The sequence below is a fragment of the Sturnus vulgaris genome, chromosome Z (assembly GCF_052056855.1).
Source record: "Sturnus vulgaris isolate bStuVul1 chromosome Z, bStuVul1.hap1, whole genome shotgun sequence".
In the NCBI taxonomy this organism is placed as follows: domain Eukaryota; kingdom Metazoa; phylum Chordata; class Aves; order Passeriformes; family Sturnidae; genus Sturnus; species Sturnus vulgaris.
This window is the reverse complement of record NC_142283.1, coordinates 49272636-49292648: the sequence shown is the minus strand read 5'-3', so window position 1 is coordinate 49292648 and position 20013 is coordinate 49272636. Positions and strand designations below refer to the sequence as shown.

Sequence of the window (20013 nt, the reverse complement as noted above, 5' to 3'; positions counted from 1 at the left end):
CATTCATCTAACCCACATTTCCTGAGCTTACCTACAAGGATGTTGTGGGAGATAATATATATGAGGTCCCCTCTCAGTCATTTCTTTCTGAGGCTGAACAGGCCCAGCTCCCTCATTCTATTGTAAGAAATATGCTCCAGTCCCTTTGTCACCTTCTGTTGGACCTGTGCCATGACCTCCATGTCTCTCTTGTAACGAGGAGCCCAGAACTGGAGAAAGCCTCAGATGTAACCTCACTAAGGCTGAGTAGAGGGGCAAGATCACCTCCCTTGTTGTCCTTGACATGCCTGTCCACATTTAATTCCAGATGCACCTTGACTTTCATTGTCTCATTTCTACTTACTCTGACCTCTATCTTCATTCCAAGTGGCCTGGCCCTGTTTCCATCTCCTGTGTATTTCCTGCCTGTGTAATGACAGTTCATTTGATCATGCGAGTCTGTTACCCTCTTTGCCTGACTTTTTGCACTTTGGTACGTGTTCTTGAGCCTGGAGGAACTTATCCTTGAATATCAGCCAACTCTCTTGCACCCCTCTTCCCTGCAGGGGCTCTTCCTGTGGAATTCTTCCAAGAAGATCCCCAAAGAGGCTAAAATTAGCTCTCCTGAAGTCCATGGTTGCCATTTTACTTACTGCTCTGCTTCTTCTTCCCTTGATGCTGAAGCCTCGAGCCTTCACATCCTCAACAAGGCCTTCCCTGTTAGTGTGAGGTCAAGCAGCGCAATATTCCTTGTGGGATCCTCCACTACCTGTGACAGCAAGTTGGCATCACTGCTTCTCAAGAACCTCCTGGGCTGTGTTTCATGGTACTGGTTCTGCAGCAGATGTCAGGGTAGTTAAAGTCCCGCACAAGAGCCAGTGTCTGTGACTCTGAGGCTGCTTTGTGCTGCCTGTAGAAGATGTCATCCACCTTCTCCTGCTGTTCAGGTAGCCTGTAGCAAACACCCATAAGTGCCACCCCTGCTGGTCTGCCTTTCTATTCTGACCCATAAGCTCTTGACTCACTCGTCATCCACCCCAAGAGAGAGATCTATACAATCCAGGTGTTGCCTCAAGAGAGGGTAACTCCACCACCTCACCTTCTTCCTAAATAGCCTTTCCCTTATTACAGCATTCCAGTCATATGATCTCTCCCACCACATCTCTAGTTAGTAAGGTCAGAGTCCTTTGACTGCACACAGATCTCTAGTTCCTGCTGTTTGTTCCCCATTCTGTGTGCACTGGTGTACACGCACTTCATGGAAGTATTTGATTGTGCTGATATCCCAGTGTGAGTGCATAGTCTGTCTTCTGGTTATGTCTTTGGATGCTTGTACACTCTGGAGGCATCCCCTCTTAAGCCTATTTTTGCTGCTTGGGTGGTCACTGTAATTTTCCCCTTCCCATACCTTTTCTCTGTTGAGCCTGGCCCTGTCCCTGTCCCCCTTTAAATATAGCTTAAAGCTCTTCAGTGAAACCTACCTATGATCCTTTTCTCTCTTTGAGGCAGGAGGATCTCATTTGTTATCAGCAAACTCAGTGTCATATAAACTGACCCATGATGACAATCCCACAAATTTTGATAGTAACACCACCCTTGAAGCCTTATGTTCCTCTGTGGGATTTTCCTGGGTTTTGCCCCATCATTCCCTGCAACTGGAAGGACAGAAGAGAGCACAGCTTGCCCTTGGCAAGGCCCTGGGGTCTCTCTTGACATTCACAGCCTTTTTATTGGGACTTTGTTGCTACTCACCTGGTAAACAGGTAATGGGTAGTGATCAGTTGGCTGTACCACTGGGAAGTTTCTTTGTGGTTTCTCTTATCTGGTCTGCGTGGAGGCAACATATTTCTGTATAGGTTAATTTTGGTCAGCATATTGGGTTCTCCATTTCTCTAAAAAGGGATCACCAGTTACTACTGCTGTTCTTTTTTTTCTTAATTGAGAAGGTCATGATGTAGGGTAGGCTGCCCTGTCCTAGGCAATTGGTTCAGTCTAGGTGGACTTTCATCCATGTTCTCATTTTCCTGATTCTGAGATTTCAGGGCCCCATAACTATTGTATAAGGACACCCGGGAAAGTGAAGTAGTTTGAAAGGGGATTCACCACAGCGAATCTACTCAGTCTACTGAGACTGAGACTCCACTACTCAGACTCCCTAATACTTCTTAGTCCTCAGGCTTTGTAAGTCATCCATCTGATCACAACTCACATAGCTGTTGTCTCTGCTGCCCTGAGAGCAGCGCCAGGCTCCATCATTTCCTGCAGCCTGAGACCTGGACTCTTGCATGGTTTCATGGGCACTCCATTTGTGCTGCCCCATCCTTTCTGGTGTGCACAGAGGAAGTAACTTTTGTCCAAACAAACACCACACCTGAGCTCTATCACTGAGAGTGAAGATCACCAACTGAGCTAAGGGCTTAAGTGCCTTGGTGCCCTTCCTGCTTGCCCTGCCTGTGTCATGGTGCCATGGCTCATGGGTCGTGCCCTGTTTGCCCTCTCTGTTCATCTCATTCCTGCTTGCTTGCCCTCCCTGGGGGCAATTTTAGTACATGCCCCTTCTACTGCTATCTATGCTCAGAGCTCCAAAAGAAAAACCTATGAAGTCTCTGTGTCATTATATTTCTAGTTTTCAGTTCTGTTTCCATGCCAGAATAAAGGGTAAGGGTGTTGTAAGAAGTAGGAAAGAATAGTTTTGCTAGTAGCACCTGCTTTTTTGTTAAGGGTTCTTGGAATTGATGAAGCTCTGCAACCCAGTGAGGTGCCCCTCAGAGCTCAAACACCAAAGGAAACTAGCTTGCCAAGGTTTAGGAAGAAAAGTCCATGTTTCTTTCAAGAACTGTGCTTTTAAGCTTTAAAGAAAACTCCAGAAACAGTGTCTGATATAGCAAAAGAAATTATTAGCCAGTAAAAGAAAGGTCTAGTTTCTTGCAAAACTTAAATTTCCAGAGGTTATCTTATTTACCTTTGCCTATTACCATATCACAAAAAGCATAAAAACCCCACTTTAATTAGCAAGAGCACTGAATGTTGGTATTGCTGTCCAACAGCCCTGTAGGGATCACAGTTTGTTTACATAGATATTGGCCTTTCACCTGTGATGGCCAGAAACCATTGGTTGTTTTCTAAATTTGGCTTACCTTTTCGGTTCCTTCCAGTCATGCTATCAGGGTTTTTATCTATAAAAATAAAACACTGTAAATAATGCAGTAGCATTGAAAGTATTGTCCATGTTCATACTTTATTTCAGCATAGTAAAGTGACATATGTGGCCTGTAAATTGCATTTTGAAATTAAATCTTTTAGTGGCCTACTCTATTTTTGTATTACTTGAAGTATTTTAATAGCGTTACAAATTCTTTCCCTTCCTAAAAAAGTATAAAATATTTATTTGGTCAAAGACATTTTGAATTGACTAGAGTACATCTCTATGCATGGAAGAATCTTCTATTTTCATTCTAGGGATAGCTGTGTATATTCTTTTTTCCTTTTTGTGCAGAATGGAGGAGGGAAAAGAAACTAGGGTGCCCTGCTCACCATTTGTTTGGGACCTGTACCAAATAGAACACAGGAGAATATGGCTGCGTGATAACATTTTGCTTCTTTTTAGACCACTGCTAACAGGAATAATGTCACTCCATGTTCAACAAAATTGTCTATAGCTCTAAGAGAGGTATCTGAAACTTAGCACAATCTTCAGTTTTCTTCGTCATATGGGCGTAATTCCATCCATGATTGCCTTTTTGTGACCATATATTGTAGCTGAAGCATTAGCATTTAACTTGAGCTTATACGTTCTTTGTCAACAGTGCCTAAAATTTATTATTTCCCTATACCAGTGGAGCCTGTTTAAATATAATCACTGTTTCAATCACAGCAGGCTCTCATGCATCAAGAACCCAGTTTAAGTCTCTGAGGTCACTTAGAGCTTCCAGCGCAGTGTCTTTATTCCAGTACTGCATCCTCTCACTGTAGTCCTGGCATTTCCTGATTTGTTACCATCCTCATTTCTCTATACGAGTTTGCTATTTTAAATCTCCCTCTTTCTCTATTTTAGGACATTTAGAGAAAAAAAATGCTCTGCAAGTTAAATAGATCTGTAATGGCACGGGGCAAAATAAAAATATCTATATTACCCTGTTCTTTTGAAAACTCAGTTCTGTATGAGACCTAATTAATCTGTGAATATATAAGTAGGGGGTTGATTACAAAGTAATTAAGAGATCACCTTTACTTCCCCTTTTCCAGCTGCTGCCAATCTGTCTATGTTTATGTTCCAGAGCCTTCTTTATTTTTTTCCTCTCCCTTATACTAACTTTATTTCTGCTTTGTAGAATGATGTTCTTTCTGAAATTGGAGCATGTAATTGCTTACTCTTAAGTCAACTCATAGAATTGTGGACAACCAGGTGCAGGCTATTGGAGTACTAAGGATTATCATCAGGAATCCCTTTGTAGCTAAAGACTGTGCAAACTTTACTAATGCTGTTTGTTTTCATATATCTGGTTTAACTCTTTATTAGGAGAGATACTTTCATCATCATTAGTAATTATATTTGTTCCTTTAGTGTGTTACTTGAATGTGAAGGAAAAGAAATGATTTTATTTTTGTCTAGGTAAAAATGATTTTGTTAAGTAAAAAGCTTGTTAATATTTCTTCTGGGGTTTTTTGTTTGTTTTTTTCCCCCTCTTATCCCAGGAATACCAAGAAACAGCAGAGAAAAATAAGGAAAAAATTTTTGTCCTTGAAAAAAGTCAAGAGAAATTGGCTCTGGAAAGCATCTCCGTGAAAAAGATGTTAACACAGTTTCAGAAGGAGCACTCCTCACTCCTGGCAGCCTGTGCACTATTGGCAGGTGCCCTGTATCCTCTGTATGGCCGATTGTGTGCTATGTCTTCCCAAAGAGACCTTCTTCAGGATCAGGTGAACATTTATGAATTAGTGAACCAGAAGATTAGGACCCTAGTTCATGCTCTCTCTGATGACAAGGAAAACAGTCAAGATGAAGCAAAACTAAAGAAAAGAAGATCCCAGAGCCTGATTTATGTATTCCGAAGAGCTGTAATTGCAGTTTTAGCAGCCAAGAGACTGAAAGTTTTAGCACAGTCTTCTAGTTCCCTCTTCACCTGGACAAATGGCTTAAAAGAAGGCATTGGAATTCCAGTTTGTGTAGGAGAATCCAAAGGCAAGCGTAATCTGTCAAGTAAGCTAATTTTTTTCTTCTTTGATAAGTGTTGTGTCAAATGACATAGTTAGTGAATAATATATAATAATATTATTTATAATAGTGTGTGAATACAAATTTAATGACATTTTGACAAATGACAAATTTTGACAAATTTCTGAATTTGTAATTTTTAGATAACTTGATAAATGTAATTTCCTATAAAAGGAAATGCTTAATCTGTTTTAGCCATGCCAATAAAGTTGCAACTACACACGTGAGCTCCCATTGTTTGATATCCTCAATATTTGCATTGTAGATTTCAGAACTAGATGCTACTGCATCTGCTGTATGTGATACGTTTCTTGAAATGTTCCTACGTATGTTGGTGTTACTACACCAACATATTTTTTGAAAAAGTATATTCTCTTCTTGTAGTACTTATTTCCTACTGAAAAATGCAAAAAATTTCTTACTAATTCAGGTAAAATACGAATGTAGGATTTTGGGATTTTCTTTAGAGGTTATTTAGTCTTCTTGTCCCTTTCTGTTACCAGACAAGCTCATGCATCCCCCTACAAGGAAAAATGGTCCAAAAATGCTTTCCAAACTAGAAGATTCATCTGTTTTTCTGGTTTAGTGCTTGTGGAAGCATATCTAATGCACTCTAAATTGTCCTGAAAATAGTCTGTGGCTTATGTACTTTTAGCTGTAGTCAATTTCTGAAAGAGGGAGTAGTGTGCCTCATCTAAGTTATTCAGTTATATTGGTAGCTACAATTCTATTCCACAGGTTGTGAAGAGGAGGAGCTTGACTGTGTGGAAGTGCTCAGCTGGTTTGCTAGTTCCAACCTCCTTGCTGCAATAATCAGTTCTGTCACTGAATTGCAGGATGTTGTTAACAAACCAGGTAATTTTAGAAGTATATTCTTATAGCTGAAGATTTAAAAAAACCCAGAATGGTTACATCATCTCCATTTTTAGGATTTATTTAAACTATTCTGGATCAAATCTCCTGAGAGCTGTATTGATGGAACAGATTGAATTTTCTTTAATTGATGATATGATACTTTATCCTTTTGTATATAGAGTCATGGGAACAGAAGGCTGGAGAGTGCTTTTAGAAAGCATATGTACTGGTTTGACTATTTGATTGTGAGATATTAAAAATAATCTACACCACACAAATAGATATTTGGCTAGCCTGTTTTAAAAAGCTTCCAATGCAGTAACTCTTTCCAAGGTTCCTAGCTATCTTGTTCCACTGGTCTAATATTCAAGAAGTGTTTTCCTGGAGCTCAACCTAATATTTTCCATAGAGAAAATCTATGTAATTTTGTTTTTATTTGATTTGTGTATTTCTTAAGTGCAGGCTCTAAAACTGGCACATCTTCGACTTGGGACATTACAGCTGCTGACTGAAAGGAAATAATTTCCTACTGTGTTTTATATGATATGAATTTAGTAGTTCCAAATCTGGAAAACAATGAATTTAATGGATAATATTTTCATGTGTTTTACTTGCTATCTTGCAGTTTTTGAGAGAGAAATAAAATGCTCTCAGTTTATACAATATATAGCAGTCCTTATTTTATGTCTCTACAATGTTCCCTCTCTAAGTTTATGCTTAATTAGGTTTGTGTCTAGATTTCCTAATTTTTTGGCCTCTGATTGTATAGAATTCTACTATGCCTGTGAAAAATTGTAGTATCAGTTTCTGGAAATGTTACCTCATGATTCCCAGCTCTTAAATATTTTTCTTAATTCATTTGCAGTGGGAACTGATGTAAGATTTTGCTTTGTTCATCAGCATTGCTGCCGTCCTTAGTTCTTTAGTAACTTTTAATTTTAAAATACCAACATTTCTGTCACAGAATAGAGGCTGTTTAAGGAGCAATAATTTATATGAATAAAAGGAAGTAGCAGGACAAGGATAAGATAATTAATTTCACAGAAGCTTAAATAGCAAACCCATACCAGAAGAGATTGAAACAAAAGTGTGTTGATTCAGTTTCAGAAGCTCTCTTCTTTGGTCATCCTGTTTTCAGTAACTTAAACTTACATCCTTACAAAGCAAATTTTGAACTGTATTTTGGAGTATTTACAGGGTTTATACTGCAAGTGTTCCTGTGTACAGAGTATTGTGTAGAAACAGCAAATTGAAGAAGAATTGAGAGAAATGCAGTAGCAGCATGGATGTACTGAAGTGACTGGTTATAATACCCTAAATGTCATGATGTTTTGCCAGTTTGAAGTATATGAAAATTCTTCTGGTCCGCATTTACTAGATGTCTCTGCACTTAACACGGACTTGATTTTGAGAATGAGGAACAACCATGCTGGGAATGTTACGGCCACAGTCAGTTTGGTGATGCTTTCATATCTTATCTCTGTTTTAAGTAATTTCCACAGAACCTCAAGGTCTAACTGCTCATGTATTACTTGGAATTCTCTTGCTCATGAGATCAAGTCTCTTAAGAATCTTTGGTTCAAAAAATAGTAATAAATAATTTAAAGTTTGACATGAAATTTCCAGAAGTATTGATGTAATTAGGCTCTGAAGGAATATATTTGAAAGCTTCCACATTTAGAAAATTACATTATGTTCTATAAGTAATAATTTAAATAGGACTTAAATCTTCAAATTTACTTCAATGATGTTGAATTTCTTAAACAATTGTAAGTAGACAGTCTTTTAATACCTTTTAATAATGGCAGTTCCAGATTAGATTATATGTCACAGGAGAGAGTACTACAAGAAGGTACTATCTGGATCATCAAGATGGAATGATTCAGTGTCTTAGAAATTATGTTTAAAGATGGCTAGGTTTTGGGGAACCATTTGAGGCAGCTGAAAAAAACCAAGTCCAGATCACTCAGATAATGCTGGAACATTTGGGTTTCTACGCTCTGATTAGCTATACCTTTCTTGATCTGTTAAATAAATGATTTTGTTTTGACGTTAATGATCATTTCCCTTCATAGTGTTTGTTAGTTTGGGTCTCATTCCACCATGTCTTGGAAGGATCTCTGTTCTTCAGTTTCAGTGCAAGTTTGTTGCAGTGTTGGAGGTTTTTGTTTGCTTTGGGTTTTTTTAAGGTTAGATTTTAGGTTTGTTTGGACAAATCTGTACTGTGATAAACCAGAGACTGTAACAGGCAATGTTTTCAATACAAATACCACCAACTGTTAAATATACAAAGCTTTAAAAGTTTGACATAAACATTTTAGTCTTGCCTAGTCCTGCTGACTTGGTGTTCAATTTCACCGAAAGAGAGTAAACAAGAATTGTTTTTTTCATCTTTCAACAAAGTAATATTTGGCACTTTTTAAAAAAATTTGCTTAATTGTACTTTGTTGTATACCTGTATTTTTGTTAATAATTTCTTAGACACATCATAATGTACATAATTTAATGCTTTTATTGTAATTCTTTCATTTTTCATGACAGGTACTTAAGACATATATACTTAAACAGTCTATTCTCTCAGCTATTATAGATACAGTTCCTTGTGGAGTTGATTTATGTTTTCATTTCATCTTTCAAAGCAATCAGTAACTTACTTCAAAATATTTCTGCCTATTTATTCAAAGCAACTCTTCATAAAAACAACGGAGAACATGACTATTTATCCCTATCCCAAGAAAATGCCTTAAGTTGTGGATGCTGAACTGTACTGGTTAAGGGGAGTGCTTGTTCTGAAGTGGAATGATCATTTGAAAATGCTACAACTCAATTGTCTAAATTATTATTTTAAATTTACTTTTGATACAGTTAAAAATGAGATTCTAGGCATAGAGAAAGGGGCTTCCATGCAAGGTACTGCATATATGGAAAAACACTGTTTTCTGGCAGGCAAACAATCTCACAAGCTAAGATAGCAAGTGGAAATACTGGGAAGAGTGAAGGAACAGTAGGTCGTTGAGGATATCCTTTTTTTGATATATACCAAAAATCATGGCAAAGGACAGTTTTTGAGAAGGTTTTGGCATCATCTTACATGGAAGGCCATAAAAATGTTCTAGTTTTAATTTTATATTAATTGAACTAAACAATCAACTAGGGAATGCATTCTTACTGGAGAAAAGAGAGGGTCTTTGAAGCTGAAAGACAAGTATGACAGGATAGTCTGTGATTAGAGTTAAATTGATTAAGGTAAATTTTTCTTTTATGTGATCAGTAATAGAGAACCAACAAAGGAAAAGAGAGGATTCTTTGCCAAAGGTGACAGAGCATTGTAATACCATTTTTTTCTGGGTATGAAAAGAATAATTTTTTTTTTATTGCAAAAGATGCTTAATTAGTTGAAGTGCAAGATGAAAATTCCTCATAAGATTTTTAACTTAAAAGATGCTAACTTAGTCATGAAGAAAAGGCAGATCTACTAGTCACTGAGGTTATGGAGAACATGTACTTGAAAGTGATGCTCCAGTAAAGCACTGGAATCACTGGAGTGGTGCTGTTTCAAAACCAACCAGGAAAATGGCTTTGAAAAGAAAATATTTTATTTTTATCATGTGCTTTTTTTGTTATTGCTTACAGATAAATCTCAACCTCACATGTAAATGATCTTCTTTACATTGAGAATTGTAATAAAAATGTATCAGTAATCATGTTATGTTTGCCTTGTACCTTTGGCTTTTTCCTTCACAGTCTATAAACAGAAATTCTTTAACTTAAAACATGATTATTTTTTTCTGTTTATACTCTTAAGTAAATATTTTAGTTCACTGCAGCAACAGGAGATCTGCTGTACTACTGAATGTAAATAAGCTCTTCCATGCTTGTCATCTTACACTGATAGTATCATAAGACAAGTAATGACAGATTAAGACCTGCCTAGCAGAGGGAAAACTAAATTACAAGACTTTTATTAAGGCATAAATAAACCTATTAACTGTTATCTGGAATACCAATTAGTGGAAGGAGCACTGACAATTTTATTTATCAACATTAAACACAATTATTAATTACAGACCTGACGAATCTAGCAGTAAGCAGGACATGTTGGGTGTGCTGGGGCCTTAAGTCCATTATATGAGAAGGATGATTACCAAAATCCTGTGGGGAAATACGTAATTGTAGCTGTAAAATTTTAATTGCCTTGGAATAAGGTAAATTATATTCTCTTGTCTTGGAATATAAATAGTATGGCATTAAGGTACCAAGCCTCACTAATTTTGAACAGCAAATGATTTAGACATCTGTAGAGGGGAGGGAAGAGAAATCAGGAAACCCTCAGAAATTTGCGTTGTAAATATTACAATAAATTGATTTACTATGTGCTATCACTTCTGACTTACTTTTCCTGACATCCATTTGCTTCCACCCATCTTGCATGTTCTCTGAATTACAGAATTAAAACACTAAAGAAAGTCTTTAGAAGTATGGTATTGGAGAACATGATGACAACTGGACAAGTCAAACATATCCTATTCTTTAGACTTTTACCCTACCCTCCCATTCATAAATTGACAGGAGTAGAATTTTCATTGCTAAATACGCACAATTTGTCTTAAAGTCTCTCTCTGAGATATTCCTTTGAACACAGTCTTTCAGTTTTTAATAGAAAATTTCTATTGAGTATCTTAAAGATGTTGTTTGTTGTGGTTTTTTTCCCTGAAAGAAACTGAAACTAATAACCTAGTTGATGTTTCTTCCTTGTGTTTTGGTTTGGGTTTTGTTGTTGTTGTGGGGTTCTTTATGTTTGATTATTTGTTTGGGAGTTTTGTTTGTCTTTGGTTTTTGTGGTTTTTTTTAAAGGTACAAAGTCCTGGCTTTCTGGAAAGTTACTTTTAAGTGCAGCCAGGAATTCATTTTCAAAACTTATGGACAATCTGAATGTTATAATGGAGACGGTTCCATTAGACCACAGCAAGTACATTACTTATCTGGAGAAAGACTCCTTGGTACAGAGCCTGGCTCATGGACTTAATAGAATAAATACTCATGCCTTGGAAGCTGGATTGTGTGACAGACTATCCAGTATGGTATGCATAATTATAGTCTTATTTCATGTAAGCAGTAGGTTCATGGCCTAAGTGTTAGGATGAAGTTCTCTTGATAGTACCATTAATTTTGTTTCAGCTTATAAGACTGCTACATTGAAGTCAACTATGTAGGCATCAAAAGTTGATTCCTAACACCCAGAAGCATTAGAGCGTGAATATATTTTTTCTTTTATGTCAAAGAATTTTAAGAAGAGATTTGAAGAGATCCAAGAAAAAGGGTTTTTTAAGGTTCTGTCAAAGTTGTATTTGCTTTGTAAGAACTAACTTGCTTTTGGCTTCAACTAAATATTATGGGGTTGGGTTTTTGTTGTGTTTTGTTTGTTTTTTTCTTCTTTTTTTTTTTTTCCTGTTTTCTCATGCTTTGTGTTCTACCTTTCAGTAAAGATAGCCTTCTTCCCTATAATCAGAGGGAAAGAAGAAACCTTCTGAAATAGTTGGTCTTTTATTGTCTTACATTAAAATGGTACTTCCTTGAAAACAGAGTTGTTAGTTACCCTCAAGAGTAGGTGAAACAGGTTCACTTTTTTGCACTCATGCATCTTAGAGATGATGGACAAAATGAGAGCTTTGTCTAATGTGCTTGGGTATTACATGTAACTCTTTTATTGCTAAAATAGTTCATATTAAAACACATAAATTTGTTTCTGATTATTAACAGAAAAACATAGAATCCTTGCAGAAGCAAATATTTGAATTTACACAAAGACTTCATACAGCAGAAGTGGAACGCCGCTCACTGCGCCTACAACTTGCAGAATTCAAATCGAATTTCAGTGAGTTGAAAAAAAAAGCAGACAAAGCACAGAGCCTGCAAGAGCAATTAGATATGCTTAAGCAAGTAAGTACATTTGATTTAGAGATGACTGCTTATGTGTTTTTCTGTGTTCTTTTGAAAAATAAGTATAAAATCATTCTAATATAAAAGAATTTTCCAGAAGATTTGCATTGCAAATGTCACTAAACTAGAAGTCAGATGTGTTTCGAAAGGCTTCACTTCCACAAGTTCCTTTTTGATTTGTAGAATGAGGTGTTCTTGTAACTTACATGTTTTGTCTTCAGCAACCAGGTTTTCTTCTGTATGTTGAAAATGTTGATGTGATTTATATACTCAAATAGCATTTATATATTTCACTTCAGCAAAGTAAAGATGGGTGCCATAAGGGTACAAAATAAGTATGTTCAGGAAGTAGAAACTCTGTGTGGATATTGCTGAATATTATGATAGATATTTTACTGTATCTTTGATACTGGGCTATGCCCTGAGCTAGTCACTTCAAATTCTTGTGTAGCTGTTCCCCTGAAGGACTAAGTTTATGGAAGAAGAAAAAAAGGTCCTTTTCTACATTCCTGATAGCATATTTGCACCAAATTCCTCTGACCTCTAGCTATCATTGATCAGTTTACTTAAACACTATGCATTTGATAACCTGTAAATAGCATTGTCCAACAGGAGCAAGAAGACACAATGAAAAGGTTCTTTAACTTCTTTAAACCTCAGTAGTGTGACTAATGGACATGGTATTTGAGGGGTTGATGCCATTTGGTAGGTTCTCAGTTAGACCCCTGTCATATGTACAGAACTATGTCTTCAGTCCTTGGAGGGGAAGAAACTTGTCTTGCTTTAACATGCTAGAGGTTCACTTAGCACATTTCCTACTCTGCATATTTCTTGTAGGTTGCATTCAGAATTGAACATATGTTTGAACTATTTGAGATAGTGAATAGTTAAGAATTCTTACACACGCTCAACAGGTACACAGTACAACTAAAACAGTTGTGGCCCAGAAAAGTCAGTGTTTTCTGTAGCTGTGAACAACACTGATACTGAAGCCTAGCTGGTAGACTTGTCAGTATGTCCCAAATGAGACAATTCCAGGCAGAGACTATTTAAAAGATGGTGTCAAATCCATTATTTTTCCTGTTCCTAGCTGGTAAAATATTGGTTTTTTTTACTCAAACAGACAAAATTATATGTGTTCATCTTCAGTTTTGCTCATACTGGATTTTATTGCTTACAGCTGTGGGAAAATTGGAAGAAATTACCACAGATTATATTGCCATTCAAATGTAGACAAGGATTTTACTTGAAGAACTATTTTATCTTTCAGGAACACTTTTGGAAAGGTAGAAGGAGTTCAGGAAGATGTTTACAATGGTTAACAGATATGCACTAGAATGTGGGACACTGATCTGCATATTTTCTTCTAAATATTGGTTCTTTGCAATCTAGGGTGTTAATTTGAATAGAATAGCAAATGCATACTGTTTACAGTAGCTTGAGTGCTGTTTTGAAAAAATATGGGGAATAAAGTTGTCTGGCTGGTTTATTGCTTGGTGGTCTGTCTTTGAGTTAAAAAATCTAAATAAATAATAACCTTTAGCATGCTTTTGTTTTAGAATTTAATACGTTCACATGTGGAATTTTGGAAGTCAAGTATGTAAACAGGTAAGTATAGTTACATAATCAAACATAATTTATTTCTCTTATCAGAAATTATTCACCCATGAGAGGTTCGAAAGTGTATGTGAAGAATTAAATAATGCATTACATCGGGAGCATCAGGCACAATTGCTTTTGAATGAACAAGCACAACAGCTACAGGAGTTAAATAATAAACTAGAATTGCAATCCAGTGAAGAAGCAGATAAAACTCAAGTCTTAAGTGAATCTGTAAAGGTAAGACAATTATTACTCTTAATTAGACCCCTGAAATTTATTCTTTGGTGAACAAGCCAAATGTCATAGTTCTTGTGCAAATAAAATGTAAATGCATACATACTACATAGCCCATTGAAATTTGAGGGTACTCAGAAACACTTTCAAGATTTGTCAAGGTATAACATCACTTCTCTGCTCTTTGAACTGGGTGGTGTACACTAATATATGTGAAGTGTCTGAAATTTATAGGGGACATAAGTGACAGCAGATCTAGCTATCACAAGGTATTTGCAATTTATAGAAAAAAATAAAAAATACGGGATACTTTGATTTTTGATAGAGGTCACAATAATATTTTAAAACCTGGATTGCCTGTTTCCTGAATATAATCTTAGGATGGAGAATATATTTGTCAATTTGGAATATGCGAGGTAACAATAGACAGAAATCCTTTTCCATCAGAATTTAGACTTTTATGTAGACATGAGTAATGAGGGAAAAGATGATGTTATCAGAATCTCTGATAACAAAGCAACAGAGAGAGTATTAGAGGTTTGAAACCAGGTGGATATCTAACATGAGAAGAGAGGAAACTTTGTGATGGCAAGCCAGTAATGGGTGGTGACTTGATCTCTGCAGCCTTTATTTATTTTCTATTTAAAGTAAGCTTTGCTGCTTGTGCTGCTCTTCAACCCTACTACTATCTTTTCATCTCCCAGTATTCTTCTGTGAATTGACTACTGAGCAAGAGACTGCTTCATCAGTATTTTGAGAAATAGAAGTACTTGTAATTCTGAGAGAAGAAGTGTCAAGCAGGAGGAGAACCAAAATGATTCGAGTTACAAAACTAGTAGAAATGTCAGAAATATTGAAAATATAACAATGAAAGTAGGAGGATGAGTTGCAGCAGAGTAGAGACTTGAAGTGGTTGTGTAGTGGAGGATACTGAAGGATGTTGTTAAATTTATTAAGGAGGGTTTTTTCACTTGTGATATTATTTACTAAAAATGCCTTACCTCACTAAGGGTAAAAGACAGTGACATTTTCAATTTACCTTGGTTTTTGTGGGGATTTTTTCTCCCTCACAATTCCCTAGTTTAAAAAGTTTATTTAAATGGAAGAATAAACTTGATAGTGTTTTGAGTCAGGTTGCTTGTTACTACTGTTGCTGTTTTCTTTCTAATATAACTGCAGTGTATATATAAGCTGTTAGTCTTGTGTTTGATTTCTTTGAGAAATGCTTGATTTCTTTGAGAAATGCTTGATTCAAGAGTTTTAAATGGCTATTAGGAATATAAAGAAGGGAAGGACTAGAAGACAAATCATATATAAAATCTTTATTTCTGTCTACTTTTTATAAATTTATACATGTTTTTTCCCCATGTTTTGCTTTGTCTAAAACATGCCTTTTCATTTATTCAGAGAAAATTAAGAAAAAGGTCAATTTTAGGCAACTAAAATATAGGAGGAACTTTTAAACAAATGTTACATAGATTATTCGATACTGAATTTCACTTCACAGGTTCTGTTTTTTATTAATTGAAGGCTACATACCATTTTTTTGAGACAGTCACAATCCTAAAACGCATCCTAATTCTGTAGTCTTTAACAGTCGTTTGCTATTGGAACAACTTCATTTAGTGTAAAATGCTTGGTTATTGCTGAAAGCTTTAAAGATACAATGCAATGTAATAATATAGGTGATAGAATGGAGGCAAAAAATATTTACAAAATAAACCTTAGGGCTGAAGTTCACTACTTACAGGTATGCTGATTTGGTTTATTACTTTGTAAGTCTCAATCCTTCCTACTGCAGAGTTTTAAACCAAATTTAAGTTGTAGGCTACAAAAGGTAGCACAAAGTTGGATTTTGGTTGTGAGAGCGTGCATCTGTGACTGTATCAAAAAAGGAGACAAGAACAGTTGTGGTAACTTGTTAGCACATGTTAATGATCTAGTGTTCCTTATTTTTTTTAGTCATGCAGATACAGTTTTATAATGTATGCATCCTAAATCGTCATTTCACCTTCACCTTTTATCATTGTTTTTACAGTTCCAAACCTGTGTAGAATAAGTACTTTCGAAATTCAAGTGGCAGTCTAACATAATGCTTTGATACCAAGGAGTATAAGTGCTCCTTAAATTTTAAGCCCTATATGCGGCTTTTAAAAATTGGCTTTTAAAATTTAAGAAAAAGTCTCTTTTGTCTCCCACAGTTAACCACAATCCAACCTTGTTCATGCCTTTGTTCACAACAGGAAGAAATGGTCTCTGCTTTTGCCCTGGCATCTTAATTGACAGACCCTTTTCTTTAGCTTAATTGGATTTTGTGACTTAAAATGTTTGGGGGTTTTGTGGGGCTTTTTGTAGCTCTCATTTTGCAGTACAGTGAAACAATCTCGTCTTTGTAATAATCAACCTTGCCCTTGTGAAACAGTGTTTTTACAATTATATAGGTTTTTAAGTGCTTGAATAGTACAGAAAAAAAATAATTTTAACTGTTGCACTGTAAAAAATAAAATAGAAAAACTATGCCTCCATCTTCATCTTAAGATACAAAGTAATATTACTTGTAAAGACTTAAGTGTATATAAAAATTTGGTGAGTGTGTTGGCATAAAAGGTCAGTTAGAGTAGAGTGACATGGAGTAAAAAAAATAGACATGCTTTGAATTCTTTATTCATAATTTTTAAACAGGTAAGAAGAAGAAAGTTAAAATATTTGATACTTCTGAGAGCTTATTTTTAAACTTATTCACAGTTAACAGCAATCAGTAAAGCTATATTTTGGTATTCACGTACTTTCATAAAGTAGGCTTATTAAAGGAGTAAACTTAATTTCTTAGCTTTATCAGTTCAGATTTTAATCCTGTATATTTTTATCTTCTTAGTGGCATATACCATAGAGACATCCAAAGTAGCCAATTATGTTCAAGGTCAGCTGGAACTAAGCAAGTCTTTAACAACAGTTCTTTTTATTAAATGAGGTGAATCATTTGCTCTGATTCCTTATTCTTTGAAGATAAACTTTTACACAAATTCTAAACAGGTATCAATAACAGACATACTTTTAATTCCTGATACCAGCTGGTCTTAATCAAGTAAAGTATTTTTCTTTCTTATTGATATGCACAGTCTATATATTTACTTCCTTTTAGGTATGTTTGTGCCTGTGTATTTTTAAGGTTCTATTTATGGAATAAGTTCTATAAATTGTTAGTTAATAGCTCCTGTGCAATAGATGTTAAATCATATAACTTGATATTGATATGCCTCAACACAGACTTCAGTAATTGTTTTAGAAGAAGGTACCGTGAATTTTGGTTTTTTTTTAAATCTGCTGAGTTTAGTGAAGCTGCCATTAATTTATGACAGAGTAAGTGAGGAAAAAAGAATTCATCCAAATGCTTTGATAACATTCAAAAAAGATGTTTTCTGGTGGGGAGATTTGGAATGTTTATTTTTAATACCTATGTCGTTCAGATCATACATATATATATATTCTCTGTCCAGAGTATTCTTCATGAAACAGGCATATCTTAATTCATTAGATTTAGTTGAAGATTGGGATTTCTCTGTTTGTTAGAAGTGGATGTTCTCCCTTAGCAGACTCTCAGTTCTTGGATGAATCTGAGGTGAAGGTGATACACAATTTTCTGCTTTTCATTTCTTTGCCTCTTCATATATTTATAGCCACATATTTGCTCTGAAAGACCATTTCAAATATTTACACAATTTCTTTTACTAATACCACTGTACATACTTTGTGAGTGAGTTTTACAGTTATTTCTGAAAATACTGCAGTATTCTAACTTGGAGAAAGGTTGAAAGACTTCACTTACATGAGGAACACCAAGTGATTTTCATGCTTCTCGGAAAGATTGCAGTAACAGGAAGAACACTTACGGTTCTAAATAGGATTTGTTCTAGAAATAGGATTTGAGGATTTTTTCCTCTGACATCTTAAGTTGAAAAGATTGCAGGAATTTTGATGCACTGAGAGTTACTGTTGATGCTAAAAACTTGTCTCTTTGTCAAGAAACTGCATTTCTGTGCATTGCCTGATTAAAGGTAATGCCATTCCTTAAAGAAAGCAGTATAGCCGATTACTGCGAGCATCTAACTTAACAGAGAATTTGTGTCAATAAGTTTAGCATGTTAAAGAGAAGCAAGCTCTCTTCTGAATAGGTAAGAAACTAAAATTCATAATTCATTAATTAAATGTGGGGGAGTTGTTGGAGTTTTCTTTTAGTTTCCATACTGTCTATGTTCTGAACACCTAAATAATGTAGGAAGTAGCTAAGTTTGGATTAGTATTGTCATCTGCTCTGTTCTTAGTCGAAAGAGGTAATGTGTTTTCTTAGTACAATAAGTTCCAGGTTAAAGAGATTTGTCAGGTATTTCAATTTGTGTTAGCACTATTTGTAAAATAAGTAGAACTGTTCATTCTACTCTACTGCATAACTTCCACTACTGCTAACTTCTTAGTCTTCAAAGATTCAGGTTAGCTAGAAAGTTGTCATAGAGCTAGTTCTTTGTGCTTTTTTCTTTGTCGGTTGCAATGCTTTGTATGTGGAATTCAGGTTTATGGGAAGGGATAGTCTTCCTTCTAGGAGCTGCTGTCTCTGCATAATAGGAACTCACATAGATAGCACACAGTTGTGGGCTAGACCCAAGAGTTCTTTTTCACAAAAGAAAAGAGAACACAACCTAGATAAAGTTCTACATTCTATTACTATTAGTGAATCTGTCTGGAGTTAGATTCGTTGAATCATAGGAAATCCTGAGTTGGAGAAGACGCACACTGATCATCAAGTCCAACTCTTGGCTCTGCACAAGAGTCCCAAGAGTCACACCATGTGCCTAAGAGCATTGTCCAAATGCTTCTTGGACTCTATGAGGTTGTTTTTGTGACTAGTTCCCTGAGAAGCTGTTCCATTGCCCAACAACCCTCTGAGTGAAGAACTTGTTCCTAGACAGGTTTTTAAATCTGTGTATTTCCTTTGTTCTGTGTGTAGAACATTCAACAGTATTAGCATTAGTCTGGAGGGACTGAAGTTAGCATATGGCTTTTAGATGTGTTTTTGTGTGGTAGTCATCAATGAAGCAGCCAAGCAACTATCAACCAAGTTGCTTAAGGTCTACCTTAATTTTTCTGAGTCAAGCTTTCTGGAAAATATAAATAAAAAAAAGGAAAATATAAGTAATGACTAGAATAGAATAGGAGGAGGAATAAAATTAAAATTTGTGATTATGAATTCATTATATGTTTGCATTAACATGAAGGTCAATGCAACAATGCAAAATATAAGTCACAACCATAATTTAATTGGAAGCTCTTATTTTGAAAGGATATCATCATTACTGTTGTGTTTCTATTTAATTTCTCTGCATTTCCTCTTTTGTCCAGTTTTACAGGTTGAATGTCAGTAACAGTTAATTTTTGAGCAATTTTAAGGTTTTACGTTGGAATTTGAACATGTATTTACACAAGGTGAACTTTTTTCCCCTTAAATTATGCCACTATACAATATTTTGTTGGTTAGTATTAAGAATATTATTCAAGTATATTATTTACTACCTTTATATAGCAGGAAAATGATAAAAATTTATCCACATAGCTGCTGCTTTACATTGGAAGAAGAATTAAAGTAATTGGCAATTTATTACATTTATGTTCAATCTAATCAGATGTAAACATTATTTATTTAATAAATAAGAAAAAGCATCCCTAAGTAAGAAAAATTCATATTTTGTTTTTAACTTGCTGAAGAGTTTAAGATAACTCTGCTTTCGCCATTAAATCAATTTATATGTAACTTAGACACTGAGATTGAACACTGGAATATAAATCATGATTATGTAACAATGCTTTAGTTAATCTTTGAAAGCTAATTATGACTAGGAGTTGAGTTCAGGTAAGAATAGGTTTACCCTTCTCCAGAAAATTATGGAGTAAGTTTGCTCATGCTAGTCTGATTCAGTGGTCACATTGTGACACTTTGTAGTCATGCACTTAGGTGCCTTTCTGGTGGTTTGTGGAAGAAGCCGAGTAACCAAGACACAGAGGTTGGTGCCTGGGAATAATGAAATTGTGGAAACAAAAGTCCACAAATTTGGACTGCAAGTTACTTCTCGACAGATGGCTGAGACCTTGGGATTTTTGGTCCAATGTATGATTGACTGGTGCACAGTGAAATCCAG

At 35.5% G+C, this 20013-nt stretch overlaps 1 protein-coding gene across 4 annotated transcripts in view; it reads left to right on the top strand.

Annotated features, from left to right (window-relative positions):
- CCDC171 (coiled-coil domain containing 171) overlaps positions 1 to 20013 on the top strand; it is a 156706-nt gene that overhangs the window by 66659 nt on the left and 70034 nt on the right. For all 4 annotated transcript variants that reach the window (XM_014873186.2, XM_014873104.2, XM_088155897.1 and 1 more), the window contains exons 16-20: positions 4675 to 5179; positions 5933 to 6049; positions 10904 to 11130; positions 11810 to 11989; positions 13643 to 13828. In XM_014873186.2, coding sequence (XP_014728672.1) covers positions 4675 to 5179; positions 5933 to 6049; positions 10904 to 11130; positions 11810 to 11989; positions 13643 to 13828 — 1215 coding nt within the window. The remainder of the gene's footprint in view (positions 1 to 4674; positions 5180 to 5932; positions 6050 to 10903; positions 11131 to 11809; positions 11990 to 13642; positions 13829 to 20013) is intronic.